We start from the raw sequence: 27,807 nt of genomic DNA, 5'->3' as shown, positions 1-27,807 counted from the left end.
TTTGTTGATATATAATTTACACAGACGATCCATTTGGAGGTAACAAATGACAGCTCTTTTCAGTTCACTCAATCTCAACAAGACAATTTGGTGATTCACCCTCCATCCCTGCATGGCTAGTTAAAAGGAAAAACATGAGATAGAGGAAACTCCAACCCAGACCACATAGGACAGCTCCAAGTTTTTGTTTTAGGCATGACCATACCAACACTCAGTGAATTTTATTGCGACCAAGACAACTTCCATGAATGCTGAAAATTAAGATGTAGATATGAGCTCTGCAGAATTTCGTAAGGGGAAAAAAAAATCTTATTTGCTTACCAAAGATTATGTCTTTTTTTTTTTTCCAGAAATGCTAAACAATTTACAAGATATTAAGAGAAATAGCAATAGATGCATTACTGCATCCAAAGATATAACCCAAGTACAGGAAACCACCCAAGCAACATGGATGTATATCATGAGAGGGGAAAAAAAAACTTTTGGAAACTCTGGTAAATCATACCAACCCTATACATCATATAACCCTAGAGACTCCACCCAACCATTTCCAGTAATCTCTTCCTACGACTTTCTGTTTTACTGTGCATACAAACAATACTTACGTTTGACACCAAATTTTTCATTCACTCCACTTCCAACTTCTCTTTTTAACCTTCTATTCCATATACTCATCATCGGGCAAACAAACTGTAAAAAGTGAGTACTTAACACGCAGAGAGATCTTACCCCGCTCCACATGCAGTTTTGCGCCAGAGACCACCCAGTAACCAGGCATAACCTGAGGACCCCGCACCATCTCAGTTGTATCAATTAATTTAAGAAGCTTTGGAGTCTGTATTGGAACTGGAGGTCCGCCAGGATACACTGCTGAGTTGACGTTCACATCTGCAGGCCGAGGTGGCTGCTTTTGGAAGGCAGCAGTAAAGTGGGTGCTGATCAGTGTTGAGATGATGCCAGATTTTTGGGCCAAACTAGGAGATCCCTCCCACTCTGGATTCTTGACCAGCGTAGCATTAGTAACAGTTGAGAAGTGGAGGCGAAGGAAAAGGACTTTCTTGAGGCCATGGTGCGCTACATGTAACTGAGCCCCAGTGACGATAGAGAAGTCACCAGATTCAACAGGGGCAGTGCAGATGTGGGAAAAGTGTCTACATTGAAGAGGTTCATAGTATTTGCGATCATGTGATTCATAAGAGAAGCTGTTGGTGGGGTCATCCTGGAGCTCAAAGATTCTAGGAAGAGAAGAGAGATGTTGGAGATGGATTGCTAATCTGTTGCTTCTCCTCCCTTCCAAGTACAAGCGAAGGCCAGTCACTGGCCTCTTGCCTGCATCAACCTGCATCAGAGCTGACTCAGAAACCTATATGAAGCAAAACCCATTATGTGGTATCCATAGCTGGAACAGTAGAGCTTGTGAATGTGAATTATCAATTAGATATAACGGCTATAACAGGCTCTACTATGATTTTTAGTTTGAGGGTGTTTCACTGTTTTCTAATTCTCATTCGATAATAATATACCACAGCAAGAGGTTATATCTTACTGCAGAACTGGAACTACTTGGAACTGCATTGCAAATTTCAGAAAAGCTACAGTTTGCATCATATCACATCCACAAGGTGTAGGATTAATGGATTTTACCTTAAAAATAGACGCCACTTGCCATTTGACTAGTTCCATGCACATCAACTTTGTCAGATCACAAATTTTAGCTCAAAATCCAATCCAACAAATTTGAATGTCATGAATAGCAAAAGATGAGGACAGTCTCTCCATTAAAGTTTCATCATAATCATTCATGGTTAATGCTTAAATATAGCCCCCTCAGCAGGCAGCTCCTTAATGTTAAAATAGGAATTTGCAACCCTTAGTTTTCTGTCAGATGGAATCACACGATTGAATTTAACTATCAAGCAAGGAGTGAGTAACGTACACAGGCCACGAATGAATGTGAGTGAGCCATTTACCAAATTCTTAAGTTGATCAATCTCCTGGTTCTCCCAGACGAGGGTACCAAGTCTGAGAACATTTTTATCTGGTCTTAAATGTAGGAGTATTTTCCCTGACATCTTGAGTAATATGTAACTCACACTGCATTAACGAGGGCACATGTAGAGAAGGATGTTTGTTACTCTATTTGCATGAGAAATTCTCTAGTGATGTTTTTGAAAGTTAAAAAATGAAAACAGCCTATACGTGCAAAACAACCAATATTCACCACTAAAACCACAAAATAGAACACAAGAAGAGAATGATCTCCAGAGTCAATAAAATTAAATCATTACCACATTAGTATTGACATAAAGCTTAGGACCCATGAACGTGAACTGTAGATATGCACCGCTCTGTTGCTTACGTTGAGGTCCAAGGGGAAGGTCACCAAAAATAGGGGCCCATTGCCTTGGTAACTGAAACTCCAAAAACTGATGAAGTTCTGTAACTGGTGGTTTATCTGTAAATAGAGAAAAATATGATCAGCTCAGATTAAGCACAAGTCAGCAGTAAAACAGAGGAAGCATGATACAGCATTCGATGTGGTGGGTAACAAATTTTAATTTCCATTGTTTAGCCATGATATAGCAGGGCTCAAAAAGCTTTTAGTGAAAAACTTGATTTGGATGTAAAATTTAAATCAGTTGTTTGACACCTTATTAGTGTAAAGCAAAATTTTTTGATACCCCCTATATTCCTCACAATTCTCCCATGCAGGAGCATATGTCATTATGCAAAAATGAGGTCCAGACAACACAGCCTTTCACATTACCAAGAAGCATAGCCCCTCCTATTACCCGAAGAAAAATTGTTGGTAAGAATGCAAAATGCACTCAATTAATGAACAGCAGAAGTAGCCAGATCATGACGATGATATAAAAGTGGTGTGGACACTTAGGTAATAATAGATATCCATCATCAATGCAGGTTAATTTTATGCATAATCCTAGTGAATAGGCAGTTAAAGAACACTTGTGAATGGGGTTCTAGATCTCTATTTGCTAACCACTGCAATGACAATATGGTCTACATTCTTAGAATTTGCCCATGATACGTACCATCCATCATGAAGGTTGTTTTATGTGCAAGACATTGTGATAACTTGCTATCTACATCAATTTTGACTACTTCTGCATAATAGTGTACAACCTCAGAAGTGAGATTAAGCACATACTCGTTGTATGGTATGACACAAAATCTTGCGAGTTAGTCCCTCAGCTCCATCTTGTGATGTAATGCCAATGAAAGCTATGGTGCAAATTGAGGAAGGGTCATGAATAAGAACAATATATAATATGTATGGCCCATTCATTAATGAGATGGATGACAAAATATATGTACATGGTACATGGAAATGTAGTCACCAACATGGAAACTTAAAACACAGAATTAGTAGATCATTTAGTGAAGTACACTGAGATATATGGTATTATAGATATTAAATAACACATAAAAACACCTAGTAGATACTATGCTGGATCCAACAAGTTTGCTGGGGATAACGGACAAGTAGTCCGCAGCTTCGAAAGCAAAAGCAATAACAAAACCACATTCAAAACCTACCGCAGTTCTATTTAGCAGTAGCTGAACTAAATAAATGTCTGATCAAATCTACTCATTTAGCAATAGTTAAACTAAATCAGCCTGAAAGTTTGCTTTGGGTGCATGAGAATCATATTTCGAGTCTCCTTAAAGCCAAGAAATCTACCTAAATAGCTTGCAGCTCATTAAAAAATGCACATGGATTTTCTTTTAACTTGAGATGCAAGACAAAAAAGACCAAAGAAAAATAACATGGTAGGATGACGACAACAATCCTAATCAATAAACAAACTGCGATTCAAAGAGGGGTGAGAGAAGCCTACACATGTGTGTAGGTCTGCCATGTGGTAGGTGAACATGAAAAACTCTCTCTATAGGTAAAGGTGATAGGTATGAAAGGTTACTTCCCATCTTCCCCCTCCTCCCATGTCTACTCCTTTGCTCAGTGTGCACCCCAACATCTGGCTCTGCCTCTTCATCCCCTCCCTGACAACCACCAATGCCCCCTTGCCATATATGGCAGTAGCCACATCTTCCCCTCCACCCTTTGTCGTCCGCAATGCCCTTTGCAGTTGCCTTTGTTGCTCAAACCATCATTTTCACTTTCATCAACTATTGCTTAGCCACCATGCACCAATTCCTCGCCCTCTATAATGATGGCATTGATGCTCTTCAATTCCTTAATGCTGATGGCCTCAATGAGGTCACTTCTGCCTATGACCTCTCTAACTGTTTTCTCATAGAGACAAACACCTGCAGAAACAGCATCAGCAGCAGTGGCTGCAGCAGCAATAGTGGAGACTGTGAGCATGGTGGGGTCAGTGACGAATCAAATGTTATATAAGGAAATGCAGACCTTCCATGAGTAGATCACCTGCACAACAAAAATCTATCCACTGGGATCCTGCAGCTACTTTGTCTTCTTCATCACCTCCTACTATTTGGCCAAGTCAATCTTATCTTTCCTTGCTGGATAGTTTCCTAGCCCAATGTGATTCCTACTGTAAGGCTGAGTTTGTTTCCTATCTAGAAACCGTTGGAAAACAAAGACATACCGGGATTGAGTCATCAAGGGATACCAAGGTAAGCAAGGGGGCAGGCATGAAAGTACAAACAACAACACTGGCATTGATTCATTGAGGGAGATTGTTGCAGAGTTATTGAGGGAGATCAACAGGAGCAAGCATGGAAGGAATGATGCCAACATCTGCTTTCAGTTGTTAAAGGAGGTTGAGATGATTAGATGTTTGAGGTCATTTTGGATTTGATTTAATTGAACAATCAATGTGCTGATCAGATGCTAGGATCTATCACCCTACATCACTACATGAGTCAATCTGATGCATGCCATGCCATATTATCAAACGATCTATGCCATGTCATTTGAGGCGCATCCCAGAGGTGCTATTATTATGGGATCTATCAAATATGCTACCATCCAATCATCAATGAACGTGATATGAACAAGGGAAAGGAACAATATATGTGTGGGCCTGCACCAATTTATCACGCCAGTTCTAGCTTCATAAGCTACGGCAGCACACTATGTAAGCCTCGCATCATATTTGTAGCCTTATAGGCTATCTTCAATATTAACCGTATTGGTCCATACCCAAATATAGAGAACCTCACTTAACCACATCATGATAAATCATCAAATTGGATTTGACCTGTGGCTGCCAATGCCTAATCTCTTAGGCCAACCATTGAAGGAAAGAGTCGCAAGCCAAGCTGAAAACAGGGCCAGGACAAAAAGGAAGCAGAACAATTTAAGGTTCTTGACATCTTTTCTCTCTCCTAATCCAATATTTTCTCTAACTCCTTCACGCTCTTTGCATGACCCCTCAAACTATCACGACAAGATATTTAAACTCTCTCTCTTACCATGCACCCTTAAGTTCTTGTGCCCCCATGACCAAGTTAGCGTGCTCCCCACTCACCCTCCAATCTCTCAAACTAACCCATTTCTCATCCCTCAACTCTCTTCCTCCCAAATATAATATTTTCAAGACTCAACAGAGATAGCAAGCACTCGAATACCCCATGACTTCTGCCTTTCCCCTCTTCTTCTCCCACCAAACTCTCTCATCTGATCTTTCCACCTCTTCCATAGCTACGCCAGGTGTGCCTTACATTCTTTAGAACTACAACTTTTTATCTTGAGCTACAGGTCATATATCTATAGAGCTATGGCTCGTTATCTCGAGCTGCAATTCATATACTTACAGAGATATGGCTATGGCTCCTTTGCATGTTGAGCTACAGCTCATATATTTACAGAGGTATGGTTCATAGATCTAAAAGGTACAGCTATTTTCCATTCAAGCAATGACTAATAGAACCATGGTTCTTTTTATCCTGATATAAGGCCCTGTTTCTATCTCAAGTTGCAGCTTGAAGGTTTTAGAACCATGGCTCTCGTTCTTCATGAACCAAAGCCATCTCTCTCAACAAAGCCTGTTGAATTTTCTTCCCCATAAGCCAGAGATCACATGGTCATCAAACTTGTTGGCCCTTATCCTTTGATGACAGTCCCATTTGCATTGCCTCAAAATGTCATAGCTGTAGTAGGGCCAGAACCAGCAGCATTTCAATGACAGTTTTGTTCTTCCAATGTACCCATTCCTTTTTCCTTCCCAAAATAATCAAAACATTACAGGGATGCCTTGATACTTGAAGCATCAGTTTCAATGACTCATAAGTCTGTTCACTATAAACATCAGTTGGTGCAGTTATTCTGTGCCCCGATGTTTCCCCAGCTCACTTTCTCTCATTTCCCCTTAATGGTTTTTCTAATGTGACATATTATAATCATGTAGCCTTCCAACAATCTGTGGCCAAATCTCGTCCCACACCATCCATTGTAGGATTCATAGGGGTACTGACATGTCAGAGAGATACGATTGAATTATCCTTTATATATGCACATGAGAATACAAAAGCATGCATAAGTGCATATCTATATTCATATCCCAAAAGAGGCGATCCTGTATGTCAATGCATGCAGATGAAAGTTCATCAAAATGCAATGTGGAAATTAATAAACATGCTCCAAGAAGACTCCTAACACCTGCTGGATGTGAACCAAGCCAGCATTGAAGTCCATTGGTCTGGAATTGAAGTCCATTGAACTAGCCTAAAACCAGGAAGATTAACATGGATTTGAGCCATAAAGGTATAAACAAGGTGAAGCTTAAGTTTTGCTGTACATGAAATAGGCTTAGGATCCCTTGTAATTATGGATAGAAAAGCGAGCCTAGGCATGTTAACCAGGCTTAGATACTGACTGAAAGAAGACCCAGTTCATGCAAATGTGCCATAATACAAACATATGAAACCAAAGTCCTCGAATTAACCAGTTTGGCAAGGGCTAGCTTAAATGTTTTCATTAGTTTTTTAATCTCTCTCTTTTATTACAAGCCTTGTGCAAGGGGTTTTCCTTGTTGAATCATCAACAAAGATAGATCTCTTGCTTCTTTTCTTTTTTCTAAAAGTATCCAGTTGGCTCTTGTTCTTCATAATTCGGTTGGCTGTTATGCCTTCAAAAGCCCACTGGATCATGTCTAAATGTGCCACTTTTCATCGATCATAAGGTCTATTGGCTTTTTAACTTCAAAAACCAAGTCTTGCTTCCCATGGAATTTGTTGGCTGTGCTTTGCTTCTCATCAGCTCTTTCTAGAACTTCATACATCAACAGCGGTCATGCTATCATGGCTGTTTATGAAGCATTGAGTTCCCTAAATGATTCCATATGTAGGTGAAGCTTCCAATAGAGCCCTGGTATGGTGAATGGAGCTTGACGTGAATGCTGTTGGTTCACTTCCCATTGCCAAATATCATGGCCAACCAGCACTTATCTTCACACGTTATCAGGTGGCAGCTTTGAAACTTCATGACGAATTCAGGCTTTATGCATATCACAGAAGAGTCATTTATGTTAGATTGCTGCCCCATCAATCTGATGAAACCTGATTTGTAGCATTCATTAAACTCAAAACTCAATGGAGATCTGATGATTGAGGTGCCAATGGAGGCTGATAACCTGCAAACCAGATCTGAAACCAACCGAAACATTGGATTTGGGTATGAATAAGGAACCCAATAAGCTATATGGTTTGGTTTGGATTTCGAAATTAGACCCAAGTCTCACTGGATCGGTTTGGTTTTGGGTAGATACATGACCAAAAACCCAAAACCCCCCCTAATTAAATTTGTACCTTCAAAAACATATATTGTAATCCATCTTGTTCCACCAAATTCATAACTATGTGATTTATGGTCATCATTTTACAATATACTAGTTGCAATTTAATGTTTATACCGAGCTTGATCCTCATAGGATTTATTTTCGCTCTTAAAATCTTTTGATTGGATGGATGCTTAGGTAATGAAGGTAATAGTTGAATAGGTATCCTCTTTCAGATATATTTTTTATTTTTCTATATCATTATTTTTTTTGTTTCATAGTTCATGATGTAGCATTTTTGATGCATCAAATAATTTGAAGAAATGGTCCAAACATGTGACAAAATACATGACCGGATATTTTTGAAGTTAAGATATCAATATGGCCAAACCCAAACCGAACATGAACAACTTGTAGACAGCTGGCATTAGACAACCCATGGGTAAGACCACAGTCATTTGAATAGCAACTCCCTAGGGTTTCACATTCCAAGATAAAGGGCCTGGACTTGCTGCATTAAATGCACCGCATCCTTCAATTTTACAGGCTTGGATCAACCAACAATAAGATACCCAACATTAGTACACATTCAATGCCATATTTTTGGCATCATATGGTCTGAGACTGCAGAAGGAGGGAGTCAAGTGATGGAGAATCTCTATTTGTCTGTTTAATATCGATAACATACTAACTGGCATCCGATGCCTCCCAACAACACAACCTTGACCATCTGAAGGGTCCCATGAGTCATGTTTTACTCAATTTTCTCAAGTTTTTAAGCAATTTTTCGCTAATCCCTTTAGTCCCATATTATATACACAAGCTCCAGGCAACTCCTAAAGGCCCTATATAAACCCCTTAGCCTCTAGGGCTAGAATCTATCAAGAAATCATTGAATGTCAATAAAAGGAGCTTTGAACCTTTGCAAGAGCATACTTTGAGAGCCTAAGAATTTTCTGGTACTGCTGGAGAGCATGATTTCCATTGCAAGATTATCCATTAATTAGTATGAAATCTGAAATAACAACAAGCAATCACGCACAGAAAGTAAAACACACTGATTTACGTGGTTTGGCCTCCACAGGGAAAGATGGAGAGAAATTTTACTATATCAGAAGATGGAGTATAAAAAGAATGAGTAATAATCTCTACAGTGGCTGCTCAAATAACAAAAGACATGATTACAATATATAGCCACCAACCCCTAAAACAACGAAAAAAGACTAAAATGCTCCAACGAGTCAACTAAAGTCCAAAAAATAGGTCAAGTCTGTACCACCATAGACCTCATGAAAAATATGCTAGGATCGCGTCCTCAAAATAGTCGGATCGAATGATAAACCGGATCACACCAAAATTCAAACCACACTCAACAATTTCTAATCTTTTGTGATCCTAGAGGGCGCAGAAGACTCAGTGGGGCTCATGGGAGAGATTTGGTCTCAAGCTTAGCATGTTAGAAAAGATCTTTAGTCTTTTTTCCTTTCTTCTTTTGTTTAGCATAATTTTCATTTTCTGCTAGAATAGTTTATTTTCACATATTAGCTTGCAAAATTCTCAGTTAGTATCATTGCAATTACTTCTTCAATTTTTAGAACAACTTTAGTCTTCCTCACCTACCTAACCTAATTTAGTTTTAATTTTCTTTTTCCTAGTCACTTGGACACCCCTACGATGGGTATATCAATGTCCTAGAGAGGCTGGGGCCACCACAATGGAGCAAAGATTCCACTATAATCAAAAAGGATAGAGTACAAGAAAAGAGCTGCCTCTCCACCAATCCTAACCCCGATAAGCCCCTATTTCACCTGCCTTCCTAAAAAAAGAGGCAAAAGAAGACTGCGTAACTACTTTAAACTTAAAGATTGCTTGACTACTTTTCCTTTCCCCTCATAAAGTGAAAAGTATGTACCTATCATTGGCATGAAATTTCAGATGTGACTCCTCAAGATTTATTTAGGCCAACATAGTCGATTGTGTTAACCCACCTATCTACGATCAAACAAAAGTGAACGCATCATGATAGAAGTGTGAACATGCAAATTTTAGACTTCTAGAGGGGAATATGTGCAGTTTTTACTTTTTAAGGGTAAATATGCCAAAAAGAGAATTTTTGAGGCACCAAAGCAAAATTTCCTTTTTTTTTTTTATTGTTTCAGAATTGATAACTGAAAGGTACAAAATGAAACCAGAAATGGACTGTTTAGTCAATTGCCCAAGTTTCACTATATATAGTAGAAACCGAGAACGATGAATAAAATACTGTAGCTTAAATTAATCTATGCCTCTTGATAATAGAATAATCACAGAATATTCATGTGAATAATTCCATTGAAAGGAAACACAAATTCCAGTCACGTATTCACTTTAAACTCTGATGACCTTAACATTTCGAAATATATATTTCAAGTTGGGAAGGAACATGAAATCGTTGAAATATCTTTAAACCAGTTTGTGGGTACTTTTCTCTCTGCACAATAAACAAACAAATATGCTTAATAGCTTATATCTCCTACTCAACATTCAATAAAATGATGGCTTTTCTACCTCATTTAAGTTCGTTTTCTGTAAACTCTCAAAATTGATGGAAAATAATCTCTAGTGCATCTTAAACAGAGCTAATACACAAGCCAAAATGAAAAAGTGATACTGTTAGCAAAGGTGATATCTTGATCTATAATCCTGCTCAACAATTAAATCAATTTCTGAATGATAAAGCATAAAATTGTCCAGCAGACTCCATTCAGAAGTTTAACTGGCCTGCAGTCTTTGTTAACATTGACTATGTCGTGTAATTATGATTACTCAGAAAGCACCATGTTGACTGAAAATAAATAATTGACAATTCATGTTACAGATTTATAAATGTTTGCTGTTACTTGTGTAAATCCAGAGTGGGTGACCATGTCACATGGAAGTAAATGATGGTGTTAAACTTACCACTAGACCCCAAAAGCGTAAGCTATTAAGGGGTCAACCATGCATATCTGGCCTTAACACCCCACCTACCATGCAGCCCAGGTACCATGGATGTGAAGACATAAATGAACTAAAAATGACTCAAGGTAAGAGCGACAAGAATGACTCAGCGAAGAATGATCAAGCGAGGAAAAGAATCGAGAAAATAAACAGGTAAAGCTGATTTAAATGGGGATTTAAACCTATGACTTTGGGCTCCGATACCTTGTTAATGTACCACTAGACCCAAAAGCTCAAACTATTAGGGGAAGGGTCAAAAATGCATAGCTGGCCTTAGCACATAGAGTGATGCAACTGAAGTCAGACTGAGAATGACAGCAGATACATTTTTTTCAAGGGAAAATGACAGTACTTACAGCGCAGATATAGATTGATGGCATGGGTCAAGAACCCACCGCCGGGAACTCCATTCAAGAGAGAACTGATCGGTACAAAAGACATTGAGATAGCATCAGGTTCTGACTGGACGCTGTGCAACCACTCATAATGTGATAAATCCTTATTCTCATTTCCCCCTCGCCTTTTGAATATTTTCATAATATCCTAAGATTAAAAAATAGGAAATCATGAAAGGATGCAGTATATAAGTCTGGCTTATGTCAAAATTTTTTGAAATAACAGAAAGGAACTGGGTAACCAGGACAACAATTACCTACAAATCATACCTCCTTTGTTGAGTAAGAACTTGATGGACTGGACTCTACAAACCTCAGACGTCGCTCTCTATGATCAACCTGCCAAAAAAACAAGGTGAACAGTTTAGTAGTGCAGAGAGGAAATCTCCTAGATTGATATTGGATGACTGGTAGCGAGATTAAGGCTTAAAGATCATGTTGTCAGTGATATCAAACGAAAATTGTGGTAAAAAATCTAATAAATAATAAAAACGTGTCTGAGGAAATCTAATTAGGAAACATTGTTGAAACACAAAGTGTAAATATATTTTAAAATGAAAATCATACAAAACAACAGTGCACATGGGTAGAGTTGTAACACTCAGTCAGCACACTGTCTGGCCTGAGGTCACTGATGCCTTCACCTTCCATGTATTATTGTCAGTTTTTTCAGTACTATGGGGAGGATCCTGGTCATCTTAGGAAGCGGGGAGATACACTCAATTGACTACACAATTTAAGCACATGCAACCATGACATCATGCAACCTTTGACAGTTCTAGTACTGGAAAGAGTCTAGGAAGCATTATTAGAAATTTAAAATGTCAAGACAGGAAAGCATGAAGATTTCTAGGGACAACCTAGAAAACTTTTGGAACTAAAATAATAAATCCACAATATCCCTTCTAAGTGAAATTGCATGTGATTGTCAGGTAACCACTATGCATCTATAGGATAGAGAAATGAAAATATGTACTGGAAACAGGATTCTTACTTGCAAGTTTAGATAGCACCAAGATATGAAAATCATCTAATATAGAATCAAAATATGATATCAAAAAACAGATTATCAGTTATGGTAATCTGAGGCTACGTTCTTCTTGTGCTAGAATGCTCTAGATCAGCATTTGCTGTGCCACCTCATACCAGATGGTACAGGCCATACTATACCGGACGGTATGGGCCGTACCATACTGGCACGCCATACCATCTTGCACCGACATAGCTATACCGCATACCAGCACTATAGTGGGATTTTATTGGCATGGGGTCCGATACCAAGACAACAAATCTTGCTCCAAACAGTAAAAGTCAGAGATGCAATATGCTGAACAATCTTAAATCCTCAAACTTATCTACACACAGTATGTAAAGAGAAACATCCTTTCTTAAATTCCCATAATATGGTATTCTAATCCAAAAGTTACTAGATAGTATAAGACAGATATCTTGGCCGACTTCATGAGCTTGTCGACACTTCAGCATCAACTAATTTAAAGATCATTGTCTCTATCATAACAATTGTCGAGTTCCCTTTCTAGAGGTTGTCATTTGTGATATTCTTTTTTTTTTTTTTTCAATAAGAAATTTCACCATGCACGAATAGAAGAAATGACGCCAATGAGAAAAAAAAATACCTTATCTTTCTCATATGCTTCATCAGCATTCATGCCATACTGCCCATTCACATCTGGAAGCCTCTTATCTGCCATGTCCTTTAACCCCTTCTGAACTTCAATTGGTTGGAGATTTGATGAGTGTTGCTGCCGCATATAAATTACATCCTTCCCTCCCATCTTCACACCAACAATAACATGGGTGCCAAACTTTTCAATAAACCTGCAAATTATTATAAGAGCAGGAATGGTCATCAGCATTCTATGGTGAATGAGATCAACAAAAAAGAAATGTGAATACCATGAAGCTAGTAGTCATGGATTTTAATTTGAATTTATAAAAGATATAAATAATTGACCATAGAAAATATCAAGACACTAAACAAAATATTTTATTATTTTAAAAATATCAAGACGCTAAACAAAATATTTTATTCTTTAATGCAATGATATGCTGCAAAAGGAGGAAAAAATAGAAAAGCCTATGGAGACTTGCATAATTATGTCAAGACAGCAGCAAGAACATTTGCATATAAAGCAATGTTTCACAAGAAACAAAAACATAATCAAATGGATATGTAATGCCATGAAGCTAGTAGTTATGGATCTTTAATTTGAATTTATAAAAGATACAAATAATTGACTATAGAAAATATCAAGACACTAAACAAAATATTTTATTATTTTAAAAATATCAAGACACTAAACAAAATATTTTATTCTTTAATGCAATGATATGCTGCAAAAGGAGGAAAAAAAAGAAAACCCTATGGATTTGCATAATTATGTCAAGACAGCAGCAAGAACGTTTGCATAAAAAGCAATGTTTCACAAGAAACAAAAACATAATCAAATGGATATGTGATGTAAAACTTAATAACTTACCTATGTAGCGAATGAAATCAAATCACAATACATTAAGAGCATAAATAAAAAATAAAAGTTCTCATATTTAAAGAAAATTTTGGGCCTTGTGCAATCACACATAAACTATGAACTCAGTCTTTTGCTTCTTAGTTAACTTAACCTTGCCAAGGCAGCAGGATCCCACGATGATGGAACAGCTTGTTTAACATGATCACGAAGGACGATCTGAGATTTTGTTAAGGCAACAGTGTATAGGGTAATAAACCATCCATCGAATGCAAGAGATTTGGTGTTTGCTGCATCTTTCTGCCAACAGCCTGAAAATTCAAACGTATGGTTGAACAAGCCAGAAGGAATTTTTCCTGACAAAGATAGCTTCTGGTTGAAAAGCTCAGACATCTGTAAAGAATTTCATAAACATCAGAAACAAAATTATTGAGTTCTTTTCTCAACTCTAAAAGAGATCATTCGATCAGTTTTGATATGGTAGTTGATGTAAACTTCAACCAAAGCTGATTCCTATCCATGCCCCCAACCTGATCAACCAGTCTAATCATCCACAAGCAAAAAGGCTCAGGCATGAAGCCCTTAGAAGAGCCATATCAAATACTAAAATTATTAGCTTTCAATATGTTATAACCATGATGTATCATGTTAACAGTTACAGAAGTGAAAATTGTACTATCCATTATTTTTAAACCAAAATTAGTGCAATAACCTAGATCAGGAATTGTTTGCATATAGCAGTTCAAATGGTGCAACTTATGGCTGAACAGCCATCAGATTCAAGATATAAAATGACTCTTGAGAAAATGATCAACATGAAGAACAACAAGATAGTTGCTCCTGCTTATGCTATTACAATATTAACACAATATACCATTCAGGCTACTTGTACAATGAAGTGGTTTTAATGATTCATGCTCTCTAACATCATTTTGGATGGAGGCAACCATTTACACAACACCAGAATGCACCATTACTAAGTGGGAAAAATCAAGTTTTCAACAGTTTTTTAAGTCCGCCTAGGTTAGTGCACCAACTTTTAGTGGTATTTGTAACTAATTGATCACTTGTAATGATACTGGTATATAGAAACTTCAAGCAACAGTTTCCAAAAGTTACCGATGCTTTACAAATATTACAAACCAACCAATGCAGTTAAGATGGAGAGTACCAATCAGTCTATTAATTCTTTTCAGAGAATAATTATTGAACTAAAATGTTAAATATCTAGAATCGAATGAAAGATGTAAAGAAATCTAGATTGAATGGATTAATATAGATTTCATGGAATATAGGCAACAAATAAATAAACTCATGCATAACAAGTGTTAAAGATCTCTGATTTCCTATGCAATCAATATTACACAATTTAATTGTAAAACCAGGAGTCACAGTGGTTTAGTTTTTGACTGTTCAACAGATAGATATAGAAATTGACTTCATAATATAGAAAAACTTTTTACAACTTTCTATATGTCACAGAGATAGTCCCCCCCACCCCCCCACCAATATATATATATACATATACACACATACATACATACATATATATACATACATACATATATATACATAGACATACATACATACATATATATACATACATACATACATACATACATAGACATACATACAGACATATAGATATATGTATGTATGTATGTATGTAATGTGTGTGTACATACACACATACATACAGACATATAGATATGTGTGAAGCCCGGTCCAATTGGGCCTGTTTTGGATAGAAGTTGACAAGCCTTGCCGACTTCAGTTCAAAAGTTCAAAAAAATATATGAATTGGAAGAGGGGAAGCATGATCCCCTACCCAATCCCTTGCCATAGGAAGGAATAAGGCCATGAGAATGGTTGGAACGGATGTCGCGGCCAATGTGGAATGGCCGTCAGCCGTTGGGGGTGGTTACAACCAGCAAACGGCCAGTCATATCCATCATTAAACCAAGCTAATCCTATCCAAAATCTCCTCTTTTTAAACCCCACTTCCCCTATGGTCAAGCCACCACCGAATCCCTCTCCAACTCCCTCTCTCTTCTTCCTCACCATCGACAGCCGTCGGCTGCTGCAACTAAGCTTAATCATCCGAAACTCCCTCTTTTCCTCTCAAATTCCCCTATTTTCCTCTCCCTGGGAGCTTTGGGTTTATTTTGCCACTGGGAACTGGCAATGCTAGCCACGACCCTCGACCACTGCCCCCTCCAGTGAGTCTTCTTGCATGTTTCTCCTTTTGGCCATGGGTGCCACCATCAAGGTAACTTAGGGCAACACCCATTTTCTCTTATCTCTTGGCTCCCTTGTGGACAGTGAACCACCACCACTGTCCACCGCTCTAGCCCCATCATTGCCAACCCCACCCCTCATCTTCATTCCCTTTGTTCTCCCTTAGAAAGCCATAGGGAGATCCTTGGTTTAGCTTGGGAAGAAGAAAGAGAGAGAGGCAGAGAGGGAGGGGGAAAAGAGATCAAGACCCAATTCGATTAGGTCAATTGATCTCCCGATGATCAGTTCAGACCACCAAGACCGGGCCCATAATTAGGCCTGACCAAAGCCAAACCGAGAGTCTCTCTCTTCACTCAAGTTTTTCTTCGAATTGAAGGCTAATAAAATTATAAATTGCTTATGCCGGAGCCTTCAACGTCGAAATAGCACCGAATCTAGAGATCGAGTTGAGTCAAAGATCGTAAATTTCATATCCGATCAATCAATTGTAAGTTCCCATTTATCTCTAAGATTTTTACTAATGTATTTCATGTATATCCAAATTATAATTTGTAAAAATTATTAAAATATTTAGAAATTAGAAAGTATGGAAAAAAAAATGTAGCTTAAAAAGTAATTCAAAAATTATAGATCAAGAAAGCTTAAAAAGTAATTCAAAAATTACATATCAAGTATAGTGTCACCCTTGCATAGTCACAAATTTTGAATAAAATGATCCTTCTGCCCTATTATTGCATGGTATTATGCTTGCATAATTTTTCTAGTTTACAAACTATGAAAAATTTAATTGATATTGACATGGAAATAGTATGTTTATGTGATGAGAAATTAATTTTGAAAAAAATCATGAGAAAAACTCTTTAGTTAACTATAAGTTAGAACTAGCCAATGTGGCTGATCATTAGGCATGCGTTAGAGACTAGTTTCTTTCGAATCCAGCCAGTCGAGGCTAATCGCTGGCACATGCTGATGCATCGCATGTTTGTTTCAGAATTAGTTTCTTTACCCTATCATGGGGTTAATTGTGGCCATGTGAATTAGAATTAGTTTTTTTCAGGCTTAGCTAGTTGGGGCTAATCACTGGCATATGTTGATGGATCGTGTATTTTGATCCAAGGACTAGTCCTTTTTAGATCTTATCACAAGATTGATCATAGTCGTAGTCACCCAAGACTAAGAGAATTTTATATTTTACTGTTGTGCATGGCATGCTTTGAAAAAAAAATATATATTGGTATATATATCTTACTATTGTTAAATTATTATGTTAGAAAAAAAATTATGTTGTGCTTGATCCCTTAGAGATATTGGTAAATTAGTGAGCCTGTAAAGCTCCATCCTTTTTTTTTCAGATCCAGAAAAGCATATGAAGCTTGGGACTGAGCAGTGAGGAGACTTTAGACGACTTTTGCTTAGTTTTATTTTTTTGAATAAATGTTGATTTGGATTTTATGCTAATCATCTTTATTAGTCATCGGTGAACTATTTTTATTGAATAAATGTGTTAGAGATTTGTTTTTTATTACCGCTGCTTGAGATTGATATGAATATGTACAAATGTGAAGGTAGGCCTTGCATATCCTATGGGGTTAAACCTTAGGGATGCACAGCTGTTTGTCACATGCCTAACTTGGGCCATCAGGTCGGGGCGTGACAATAAATCTCCTCAATAATGGTTTAGCAAGTGAAAATTGAAAGTGTTAGCTGCACTCACATTTTCTCATCTAAAATGTAAGAGTTGAGCTTCTCGAGCATATGCACATGGAAATAGTTTTGTATTTTGGAGCTCTTGCGGGTGAAACAAAGAGGCCATATTTCTCCTAAATTAACAATGAGTGGAGAATGAACAAAATAAGGGGGGAATGAACAAAATTAAGTAACCACCTTCGTCTTTTGACTCCTATCCTCTATTTTATCTCTTTCACTGATTTCTCTAAGTTGGTGAGGTGAAGGACAACAAAAGGCCAGACAATACATGGGACCATAGCCAGCCTTCGCAGGTCATAGAAAAGCTAGCCAGAAAAGATTTGACTGGCCCTTTATTGAGCCTTGACTTACCATTTTAACTCTTACCTGGGTGCTTTCCAGATTGGGATAAGATTTACTTTGCTGATCTTCAATGATTGTTTTTTAATGCTTTCTGGGAACACAACCATGGGAGACATTTGTTACTTCAAGCCAACTAGTGAAGATGCACTGGACCGCCAAAGAAGTTAGTTATGAGTGCCCAGAATTTCAGCACTATTTTCTGGTTTATTAAGTACTACAAGGACTCTAAAGGATAGGGAGGATAGCTGGCTGGTCACATTTATAAGTAATTGCTAGCTGGTTTAGATTTTGCTTTATTGTTTTTAAAAAGGTTCTATACGGAGTCATACTTCTTCCCTTTTCCTTCTTTTTCCTCTTCAATATCTGACATGCCCCTTCCCTCTCTTGTGTCGTCTTCTAACTTTTGTCTCTCTTTACTTCCCCACTTTTGCTGCAAACATTTCTGCTGAACAGAGTAAACAGAAATAAAATCCTCAAATCTGCAGCTGATCTGAAAAGAACTCTATTTAACAAAGTTCTATGGAACTCTTTTGCATCATCAATGTCACAAATAATTTTTTTATTACTTGAAGAGCAACCGGACAAAGCCAGTACAAAAGCAAATTGGTATGTGATTACCTCTGGTTTGACAACCACAGGCAACCGACGTATCCCAAAGTGGCATGAGGACTAGCTGACTCAGCAGAAGTACACATCTAAATTTAAACAAAATGCTTGTCTGGTACAGAATTAGCAATTCTTTGGACTGAGATTCATCTAATTTTGCTTACTAAAGGGGACACCTTAAGGAACTTATTCAACAGAAGTCTACATTAGCTTTACTATGGAAGAGCAGCCACTGGGCTATATGCAATTTACATTTTAATTTTGATGTAAACATTGCCTTGATTTTCCGCTGACTATATCATGGTAGCTGAACCTATCCAAATAGCACAGCATCAAGTCCTTGATAACAGTAAAAGCATATCAAGTTTGATCATCAAATTGTTTGACATTTCTATCCTAATACTTAGTCCCTTCTCCATATCATTTAAGCAACTCAATGGCTTTTTCGCGAATACCTAAAGCACTGCATTGGGTACACTTAAGCAATTTAATGGATATATACTTGATGAATGATTTGCTGCGAATTGGATTGACTGCATGTATGATTGCAAAATATCTAGATGTGTACACATATGTACTCAACTTTTACTCAATAACCTTGTAAGATCATCCTTCTAGTAAACATGGATATCTAAGCAATCCCTTATAATAAAAATTTGAACACCAAAACTATACTTCTGCTTAAAGCACAAAAATAGACAAATTCGCAAATATTTTGGCCTAAAGTTTGCTTCGTTAAAGTCTTGGCAACATATCCTGTCATCACAAATGCATTACAGTGGAAACAAATGCAAAGTCACACAAAGCGAATGCAAATAATGTAATAAATTGCCTACTGAAGTAATGGGGAAAAAGATCAAACTTTACAGCTCACAGAAAGTAGGGAGGAAAAAAAAATGCGTACCCGTTGAAAAGAGAGAACATCAGACCTGAACCTCATCCTCTCTCCTTTATCACATTTAATGGACTTCGGAACATTGGGGATGGAAATACCACCAGGAAGAACAATTTCTTGAACTTCATCGTTACTGAGCTCAATCAGGCAAGGATCCGGTGAGCCCCTCTTGCAATATTTGAGCCGGATGTCATCAGCTATGTCATACCCTAGCCCAATCGAGTGAATCGCAATCTCAGCAGCTTCTAGCGGTGATGCCTTCAGTGCCATTTCTTGAACATTCAGTGAAAACCCAAAACTTTGATATACTTAAACTGACGGCAGCAGAAATCAGCAAATCGAGCAACACCCGTTCGTGGCAAGACACAAACTTGCATAAGAGAAGCTCTGGAGTTGCTATCAAGTCAATCAGAACCCTATTTCTCAGAAAAAATCTAGCAGCCAAACACATTACCAAGCAACCACGATTGCATGCACCTCTCCGAAAGAAACCTGTGTTCAAATTCCACAAAATGGTGAAACAAAGGTTCACTTTATATGTATCTGACTCACCAGAACTACAAGTACTCAGCTCGAATCCATTCAAAAGGAAAGAAGACTATCAAATTCTAGATTACCAAATTTACTGATTTAACTTACAGGAACCCTAGATTCCTCCCACATGAACTGAAATCCATCGATGAAATCGCCAAGCTCAATAGCTCTTGAGCTAAATAATAATTCTCTCTCTCTTGTGAAGCTCTCGATGACCAAACACGAAAGGAAGAATTACCTTAGCTACTCGATTACGACTCCGAAGAGTCAAAGAACAGCAGCTCGACGCACACGGTACGATGCACCAAACCAAACATAAAAGAAACACTTCAAAATCCCATCGTTCTCTCCAAAGTCTAGAATCTATGGAGCCCAAACAACACTCTTTCTTCCGCCCCCCGATCGAAGAGAGAAAGAGGGCGAGAGGCGAGCGGATTTCCGCGGCCTAGCGCGCGCTAACTCTCCCTCTCCCTTTCGGCTGGATGCATTCTTTCCTTTTATAGTTCGTTTAGACGTGAGCACTTTTTTGAGCTGCTCTTCGAGGTTGACCATGTTGTGATCCTCGAGGTAATATGTCGTTGTGTTGATGGGCACTAAATGCATAATTGATTTTATGCGAAAAGAATCCGTACGTCCGTGCTGCCACCTGGCGAATCTCAACCGCCATTTTGTAACGCCAGTTTTCTGGATCAGGGCGGCATTAATAGAGATGCCGGGCAACCCGCGTCCGTCCGTACGTTTTGTGTGCGGACAAAATTCATCTCCGCGGCAAAATAACGTCGCTCATCTAGAGTAAACCAAGCTAGGCGACATGAGACGTGATTCAGGGGCGAAGTGGATTGGGGCAGGGGAGCCGGTGCGGGAAGGTGGCAGGAGGATTAAAAGACTACAGTAATTAAATAAATTATGGGAGTTTTTTTTTAATTTTAATTTAATTTTATTTATATTTTTTATTTTAAAAATATTAAATTTATTTTTAAAATTTTTAAAATATTTTTTAATAAATAATGCTAGCTTTTCATTTCAGCGGATGAAAATATCTTCGTTTATATATAATGGATTGCCAGTGAGGAAGAAGTGGAGCTGGAGAGAGACGTCTTAACAGGAGAATATTGTTGAAGGCCTCATGAGCAGGATTAGAGGACAAAAAAGAGAAAGGGTAGGAGGAAGGAGAGGGTGAAGGAGATATTGCCTACGAGAAAGAGACGTAGATAAGTAGAACCGTTGTGGAAGAAGAGGACTCTTGGACGGACTTGAGGAGAAGGATAAGGAGGAGAAAGGGTTGAGAAGAAAGATGGGTCGCCAATAAGGAAGGGGGGAAGTAGAAGAAGTCGTTATGGAGGGGTAGGGCCTATGGGCAAGACTAGAAGAAGAGAAAGAGAAGTGGATAGGAGAAAGGAGAAAGAGAGGTCATCGGTAAGGAATAATGGAGGTAGAGAGGGAGGGCTCATGGACGAGCTTGAAAGAGAAGGAGAAATGGGAGAGAAGAAAGAGGAGGAAGGAAGAAAGAGTTACCACGAGAAAGGGAAGAAATTGGAGGGAGCCACCATGGAGACTAGAGTTGATCATGGGCAAACCTCGAATCTAAACTCTATCCATATTTAATCGGGCTTCTGGTCTGGTTATATAAAATCTGATATTTTCTGGGCCCAAGGTCAATCCATGATCAAGTCTAATGGAGATGAAGGGTTTATGAGTGGACTGAGAGGAGGAAGAGAAGTGGGTGAAGAGAAAAGAGAAGAGGAGAAAGGAGGGTGTTGCTGCTTAAATCAGTCAGGATCGAAGGACGGACACCTGAAGACCTCGGCGATGGTGCTGGTGCTGAAGCGACTTGCAAAACAAGTCCCAAATCAGAGGTTGTGGCTCCGGCAAGGACCTCCAATGCTCAATCAGAAAAACAGAGAATAAAGAAGCAGCAATGAGTTATCTGAGAGGGATTCAATTAAACTTACATGGGTCCTCAGGGCTCTGGTTGTTTATATAGAAGAATGTCAAATAATTGGGTCATTAGCTGTAAGATTGCATGATCTCGAGATTGTCGGGCCATTAGACATGCCAAATAGACAAGATAATTCAGTCCTTAAATGCTCCTGCGAGATCAGGGGAGATGATTATGCCAAATCTTATCTTATTAGGATGGACAGCTATCGCACACGTCAAAGAGATAAGTCAGCTGAACAGTTCAAATACAGGTCAGATCTTAGGGATGCCTCAGCTCAGCACGAAGGTAGACTCCTGACCTCATATGGTGGTCAGTGATCGTATTAGTGTCTGAGAGCTTGACATGTGTTGTGATATAGCGCTGATCCGAAGTGCTCACAGTAATCATCATAACACTACTTCCTTACTCCTAAGTCTGAGAATCAGATGAAAAGAGTATTTCAAAAGTGCCTCGATCCAATGCCAAGTTTTTCTGCCTTCACGCCTACTTCTGTCATATTTAAGGTGGATGACGTCAGCCTAATGCGACTAACGCGGACGGACATAACTGATGGACCACTCAGACGATGGTCTCTTCGAGGTTTTAATCATTTTGCGATGGCCTTTCATTTTCTTTCTTCTTTAAATTTGCTCTTTGAAGGCATGGATAGCCATAGATCTTTTTGTGCTGATTGTTTGTTACGATTCTTTGGAGCAAGATGGATTTACAGTGTGTGAAGAGACTCGAGCAATTCTAGCTCGTAGGAGGCAGATTGTGGTTTCGATTGCTGAAATGGGACCTGCAGTCAAGGAAGAAGAACATGTTGTTCCTACCATCAAACCCACGGCCCAACCATTAGAAGCTACGATGTAGGGTTCTCCAAAGGAAGTTCTGACTGGTGGGAACCAACGGAGATGTTATCGGAGATGAGCGTCGAGGAATGCTCTGAAAAAGATCTAACTGAGGAAGTATGGATAAAGAGGCAATCGATAATCCAGAGAAAGATCTGACAAGACGATAAAGATTGGGGGATCTCCAGAGATGGTGACTCCTGTTGGGCATTTTTCTGCATTCACTGCTCATGCAGGACCTTCAGATCTGATGCCTCGTGCTCCATCCATAGAAAGATCCTCCAATCTGCAGTGGAATACTTGAGAAACCTCTTACCACCGATCAAAAAGTTATTTCCAACGAATAAAGAGGGGAGAAATGGTCTATTGATGCCTTGAGATCCGTTGCTCATATGGATCAATGTCTGGCGAGCAAGGTCTGCGGAATTAATATCAGTGGTCGGATTGATCGACCGACGATATGATTCGGTATGCCTCCATTCCGTCCTGAATCGAGATGAACTGATGAAGAAAAACAAAGCCGAACCGAAGAAGAAAAAGAGAGAAAGAGAGAGAGAGGGCGGAGGGCCGGAAGGCCTCTGACGGACCGTCGTGGCCGTCGGGCGCGTAAACACCTCCTACGGCTCCATGCGTGGAACAGGGGCAATCTGCCCCTATTTCTCATTTTTTTTTAAAAAAAATATTTTTCAAAATGATGCCGGCATGGGAAACATTTAAAAATATTTTTCATGCCAGCTTCATTTTGAAAAATATTTAAAAAAAATAAAAAATAGGAGCGGATCGCCTCTGTTCCACGCACAAAGCCACGGGAGGCATTTATGCCGCCCGACAGCCACGACGGCCGCCGGAGGCCCTCCAACGGCCCCTCCAGCGGACCCCCCTCCCTCTTTTTGTTCCTCTCTCTTTCTTTTCCTTTTTTTCCTCTTTTTCTCTCCTTTCTTCTCCGGCACCAGCATGTGTCATTTTACATGTCGGAACCATCTCGATTCCCCGCTGGGACAGTTTGGCATGTTCTGTACCGAACGGTTCCGCTCGATACGATATTCCTTGTTGGTGAGCCTCGTTAAATCTAACCTCAATGCTCTAGTGATGGAGAAAGAAAAGATTGACTTACTGAAGTATCGATTGGAGCATCTAGAGAGGGATAACACTAAGCTGGCCAAGGAACTCAATCTTACTGAGGAGGCTCTTTAGGAGGCTCAGGAATCGATTTTCCATTGGGACGAAGAATTGTGGTAAGCTGAAAGATGGATTGAGGCCCTCGAACAATAGAAGTCTAGGGCCGACAGAAAGATTGAAGACCTCAAGGGGAGGATCAAAACCCTTGAAAAATAGAGGTCTGAGGCTGAGAGAAACTATTGCTGGAGCCGTGATGACCTGGAACACTTGAAGAAGACACTAGAAGTGAGAAGAGACTGATGACCTGGAACACTTGAAGAAGACACTAGAAGTGAGAAGAGATTCTTCGAGTTTCGAAACTCACTCTCAAAAGAGCCTCAGTGGTGGTCCATCTAAGAGAGCTAGAATCTCCGAGGGGACGAGCCGAGGAGAGAGAGCTCTTTGAGGAGATGGATGTTTGCTTTCAGAAGATTTCAGACCTCTTTCGAGCCACTCTCGGGAGTCCAATAGATTGGATCAGAGGTGGAGCACTTGAAGAAGAGGTTGAAAGAGAGAAAGATAAATTATAAGCTTCTTTGGGATAAATTTATAGATTAGGAGATTTTACTCAAACATGCTAAAAGCAGGAGAAAGCAGCTGGAGAAAGAAGGGACTAAGATCATAGCCCAAGCTTGCAAAGCGGCATTCTTCGCGGGCTTCGAGAAATGCAAGCCCATTACCCAGGTACATCTTCCTTCTGACTTCATCAAGCATCTCCAAATTGATTATCTAGATAAAGATTTACAAGTGGTGTCGTCGAATAGCTGATCGAAGTTTATAATGATATCCTATTTTTTAGATTAAGTGGACAAGATTGATGCAGTTGTTCAGATCGAAGACTTCGTCGGTGCTGAGGAATACCATCTCGCAGACGACTGCCTCAGCAATCCCCTGAGGAGTGATTCATGTCCTTTTCTTCTCTTTTTTTTGTGATCCAAGGCCCTGGTCTTGTACTAGAGTCTTCCCAAGAATAGATGTATTCCTCTCCTTTCGATGAATAAAAATCATGCTTTTTAGTCTTTATTGTGTGCTCGGCCCTAGGTCATAACTACAAAATCTGATTAGAGTAAATAGCTCAGGCAAATACTTAACTTGGGCTCTGCTTCAAACAGAGCATAAGCCGAGCTGAAGTCAGGGCAAAAATTCGAGCTGGCTCCTGCTGTCATACAGATTTCAAAAAGATCAAAATTCGAATTGTATCCATGTGAGAGAAATTGTAGCATGTTTGCATGTATTCCTCTGAAAGTGGCGCAAAGTGCGATTTACTTGTCATTGGCATTAACTACCATATCGATGGTAGCAATCATGTCCATTCGCAGTCTCCACATGTCGCATGTATGCCAGTCTTCTATTGATGCACATCTCCTGCAATTAATGTGTCCATAGGAGGCGGCTTTTAGACGTCCCGTTAAGGTCTGAGGTTGTTTAAAATCCTCAGACAAAACTAAACGCAGACCTCGTTAAGTTTTGATTTTTCTCCTTTCATTGCGAGTTCTTCTCTTCTTCATTTTTTCGTGGCTTTTCTGCATGAGAGAAAGAGATGGCCACCATGGAGACTAATTTTATACTGCTGGGTTTCAAATCAGAGTTGATGGAGCAGGACATAATCATGCTGCATAAGTAATATCAAATACCTCCTGCATTCCAACTCGAAATCCTAAGACTGGGTGATCGAGTCTGCTGTTTGCCTTCAGGGCATATGAACTTCTATGAGGAGTATTTTCGAGCTGGACTGAGGTTTTCTCTCCACCTCTTTTTTGTGGTGCTCCTTCATTATTTTGAGATATCATCGTGTACGGTGGTGCCGAATGCGTGGCGACATATCTGTGGCTTCACTATATTATGCGTGTTGGTTGGGATTGCATCGAATGTTACATTCTTCCATTTTCTCTTCAGCCTTAAGTGGCACCCAGACTCACGCAAGGAAGGTTGGCTTCTCCTAATATTTTCGAGTATGTCCTCCATTGTGCACGGTTGAAAGTCAAGATTTCTCTTCATCTCGCAGACATCAGGTGAAGATTGAAATTTTTTTTCTTAGGGCGAACCTCGAGAGGCTGCATTGAAGGAACCTTCGATGAACAAGAATTTAGAGTAGGAGATGGTAGCTCTGCGAAGCCTCAGGGTTTCAGAGTTGAAAGAGCTACTGTCGGCTCAGGTGCTATTCAACACCGGTATTAGCCAAGTCACTTCTCAAGGTACACAAATCAGCTATTTTGGCCTTAAATCTTCTGGCTCTGTTCGTCTTACAATTTGATCGCCATGATTGCAGAGTTGGATGTTGGAAAGAGCTCGAGCCCATCAAAGAAAAAGAAAAAAACTCTGTGGAAGAGAAATGCCAAGCCCGTCACAGGGTGGAGCCTCCAGACCAGGATCGGGGATTCTGCACAACTGACTCTGAAGGTCAGGAAATCTGAGTCTTCTTATTCGGAAGGTCATGAGATTACATGGGTGAAAAGTAGCTCACCTACCACCTCAGCTATTGCAGGCAACTGGGTAAGCTGTGCAAATCAAGATTTGGAGGAGGTGATTCTGAGCCCACCTTCTCTTTCCAGTCCTCCGACCCGACTAGCTTCACATGTTGTCGGATCCTCCTCGGATGGGGCACCAGTCGAGGTTATCGGTGTGTCTGGAGCTGCGCCAGTTGGGCTAAAGCTAGAGGCCTCAGTGCTGAGGGATTCCACATTGGCGAGCAAGTTATTCTCCAGAGACTGCTCCTTCCTACCGACGCGAACGAGCTGCTGAGCATTTCTCGAAGGGAGATGAGGAGAAGAGCTATGGATTGCCTCATCCAGATATATTGGGGCTTTCTCATTTAGCACTTACTGCAAACTCATTTATTACTTATGAGTTTTTTTTCACTTGCCAGCTTACCCATTACTTGAACGGATGCATTGAAAGCTCTCGTGAATTGGCCAAAGAGGCAAAAAAAATTTGGACTCGAAGTTGAGATGCTCAAAAGAGTGAAAGAGAGGGCCGCAAGAGAAGTCAGAGAAATCTCCATGAAAGCTGATGCCACTAAGAGGAGAGCCGAAGATGCTGAGACGGTATTGAGAAAAGCTGTTGAGGAGAATTCTCGGCTACTGGACAAGGTAGCGAAGCTCAAAGCTCAGACGAAGAGGAATACGGCCACTTGCGAGGAGAACTCTCATCTACAAAAAGAAATAAAAGAGTTAAAGATCCGATTGGGGGCAAAGGAGAAGTGGACAGTCAAGGCTGCTTCTAAGACTATGGAGGACTTTCAGGCCTCAAAAGAATATAAAGAAGAAAGAACTGAGTATTCCACCGATGCTTATGATGCTGGAAGACAGTCTATCCAAGCTCGAGTTGCTGCAAAATATTCGGATCTGGATTTGAATTTTTTAGATGAAATCTGGGATCCTACTGTGGTAGATGTCTTAGTGACTAACACCTCAGCTCTAGGCACCACACTATAATTTTTGTATTTTTTTTAATGTTTTAGGGCCATTGTAAGAGAATTTTGAAAGGAATGAAATGAGTAGTCTTTTGTCATGCTTTTATTTTGTGAACTTACTCATATCGATTCGAGGCAATTTAAGTGGATGATAATCTTGTTCTGCTCCCTTAAATGCGAGAGATTATGGAGAATAGCGATCGATGACTCATCCGATAAGGCCACGCCTGGGAGACGACACGGGATCTATGAAGATGCACCACGTGGGCATGTTTTTTTTTGCAAAGTGTCGTAGGAATTTATTTCCTCTTTGGAGAAGGCGCATCATTAACTGCTTGGTCATTAACTCCTAGAAAGCACCGATTGATGATTGGTCTTGCTGCTAGCGCTTATAAATAGGTGATTGAGGGCAAAGAGATCTCTACTCCTCCTTCTGTGGCAAAAAGTCTCCTTCTCTGCCTGTTGCCATGTCGTCGCCTTCGAACCTACCACCCTTAAAATTAATTAAGAGACAGGTGAGAGGGCAAAATGCCATTGCGAGGGATGCTCGTCGGAG

General features: G+C 39.5%; 1 protein-coding gene across 7 annotated transcripts; it reads right to left on the bottom strand.

Annotated features, from left to right (window-relative positions):
• Window positions 1-272: 272 nt before the first annotated feature.
• On the bottom strand, window positions 273-20,390 carry LOC105049774 (MACPF domain-containing protein At4g24290-like). 7 transcript variants are annotated; one of them, XM_073262110.1, is made up of 9 exons: window positions 20,015-20,390; window positions 19,385-19,867; window positions 13,742-13,980; window positions 12,736-12,937; window positions 11,369-11,437; window positions 11,060-11,246; window positions 3,170-3,243; window positions 2,360-2,455; window positions 275-1,339 (listed from the first exon to the last, which is right to left on the bottom strand). In XM_073262110.1, exons 2-9 carry the CDS (start codon window positions 19,643-19,645, stop codon window positions 659-661), a joined length of 1,809 nt encoding a protein of 602 aa, XP_073118211.1. In that variant the 5' UTR covers window positions 19,646-19,867; window positions 20,015-20,390; the 3' UTR covers window positions 275-658. The 7 variants fall into 7 exon arrangements, with proteins under 7 accessions (XP_073118215.1, XP_073118211.1, XP_073118212.1 ...); XM_073262111.1 differs by having other exon boundaries at window positions 20,148-20,390; XM_073262115.1 differs by having other exon boundaries at window positions 1,176-1,339; window positions 2,289-2,455.
• Between the last annotated feature and the right edge of the window lie 7,417 nt (window positions 20,391-27,807).

Source organism: Elaeis guineensis, chromosome 8 (genome assembly GCF_000442705.2).
Source record: "Elaeis guineensis isolate ETL-2024a chromosome 8, EG11, whole genome shotgun sequence".
Taxonomy (NCBI): domain Eukaryota; kingdom Viridiplantae; phylum Streptophyta; class Magnoliopsida; order Arecales; family Arecaceae; genus Elaeis; species Elaeis guineensis.
Note: the sequence above shows the minus strand (reverse complement) of the source record. Positions and strands in the feature narration are given on the sequence as shown.

Coding starts and splice junctions, on each gene's coding strand:
- LOC105049774 (XM_073262110.1), bottom strand. CDS start 19,645: ATGGCACTGAAGGCATCACCGCTAGAAGCTGCTGAGATTGCGATTCAC. Junction 11,247..11,368: donor GTTCTTACTCAACAAAGGAG/GTATGATTTGTA, acceptor TTTTAATCTTAG/GATATTATGAAAATATTCAA. Junction 2,456..3,169: donor TGTGTCATACCATACAACGA/GTATGTGCTTAA, acceptor CTCTATTTACAG/ATAAACCACCAGTTACAGAA.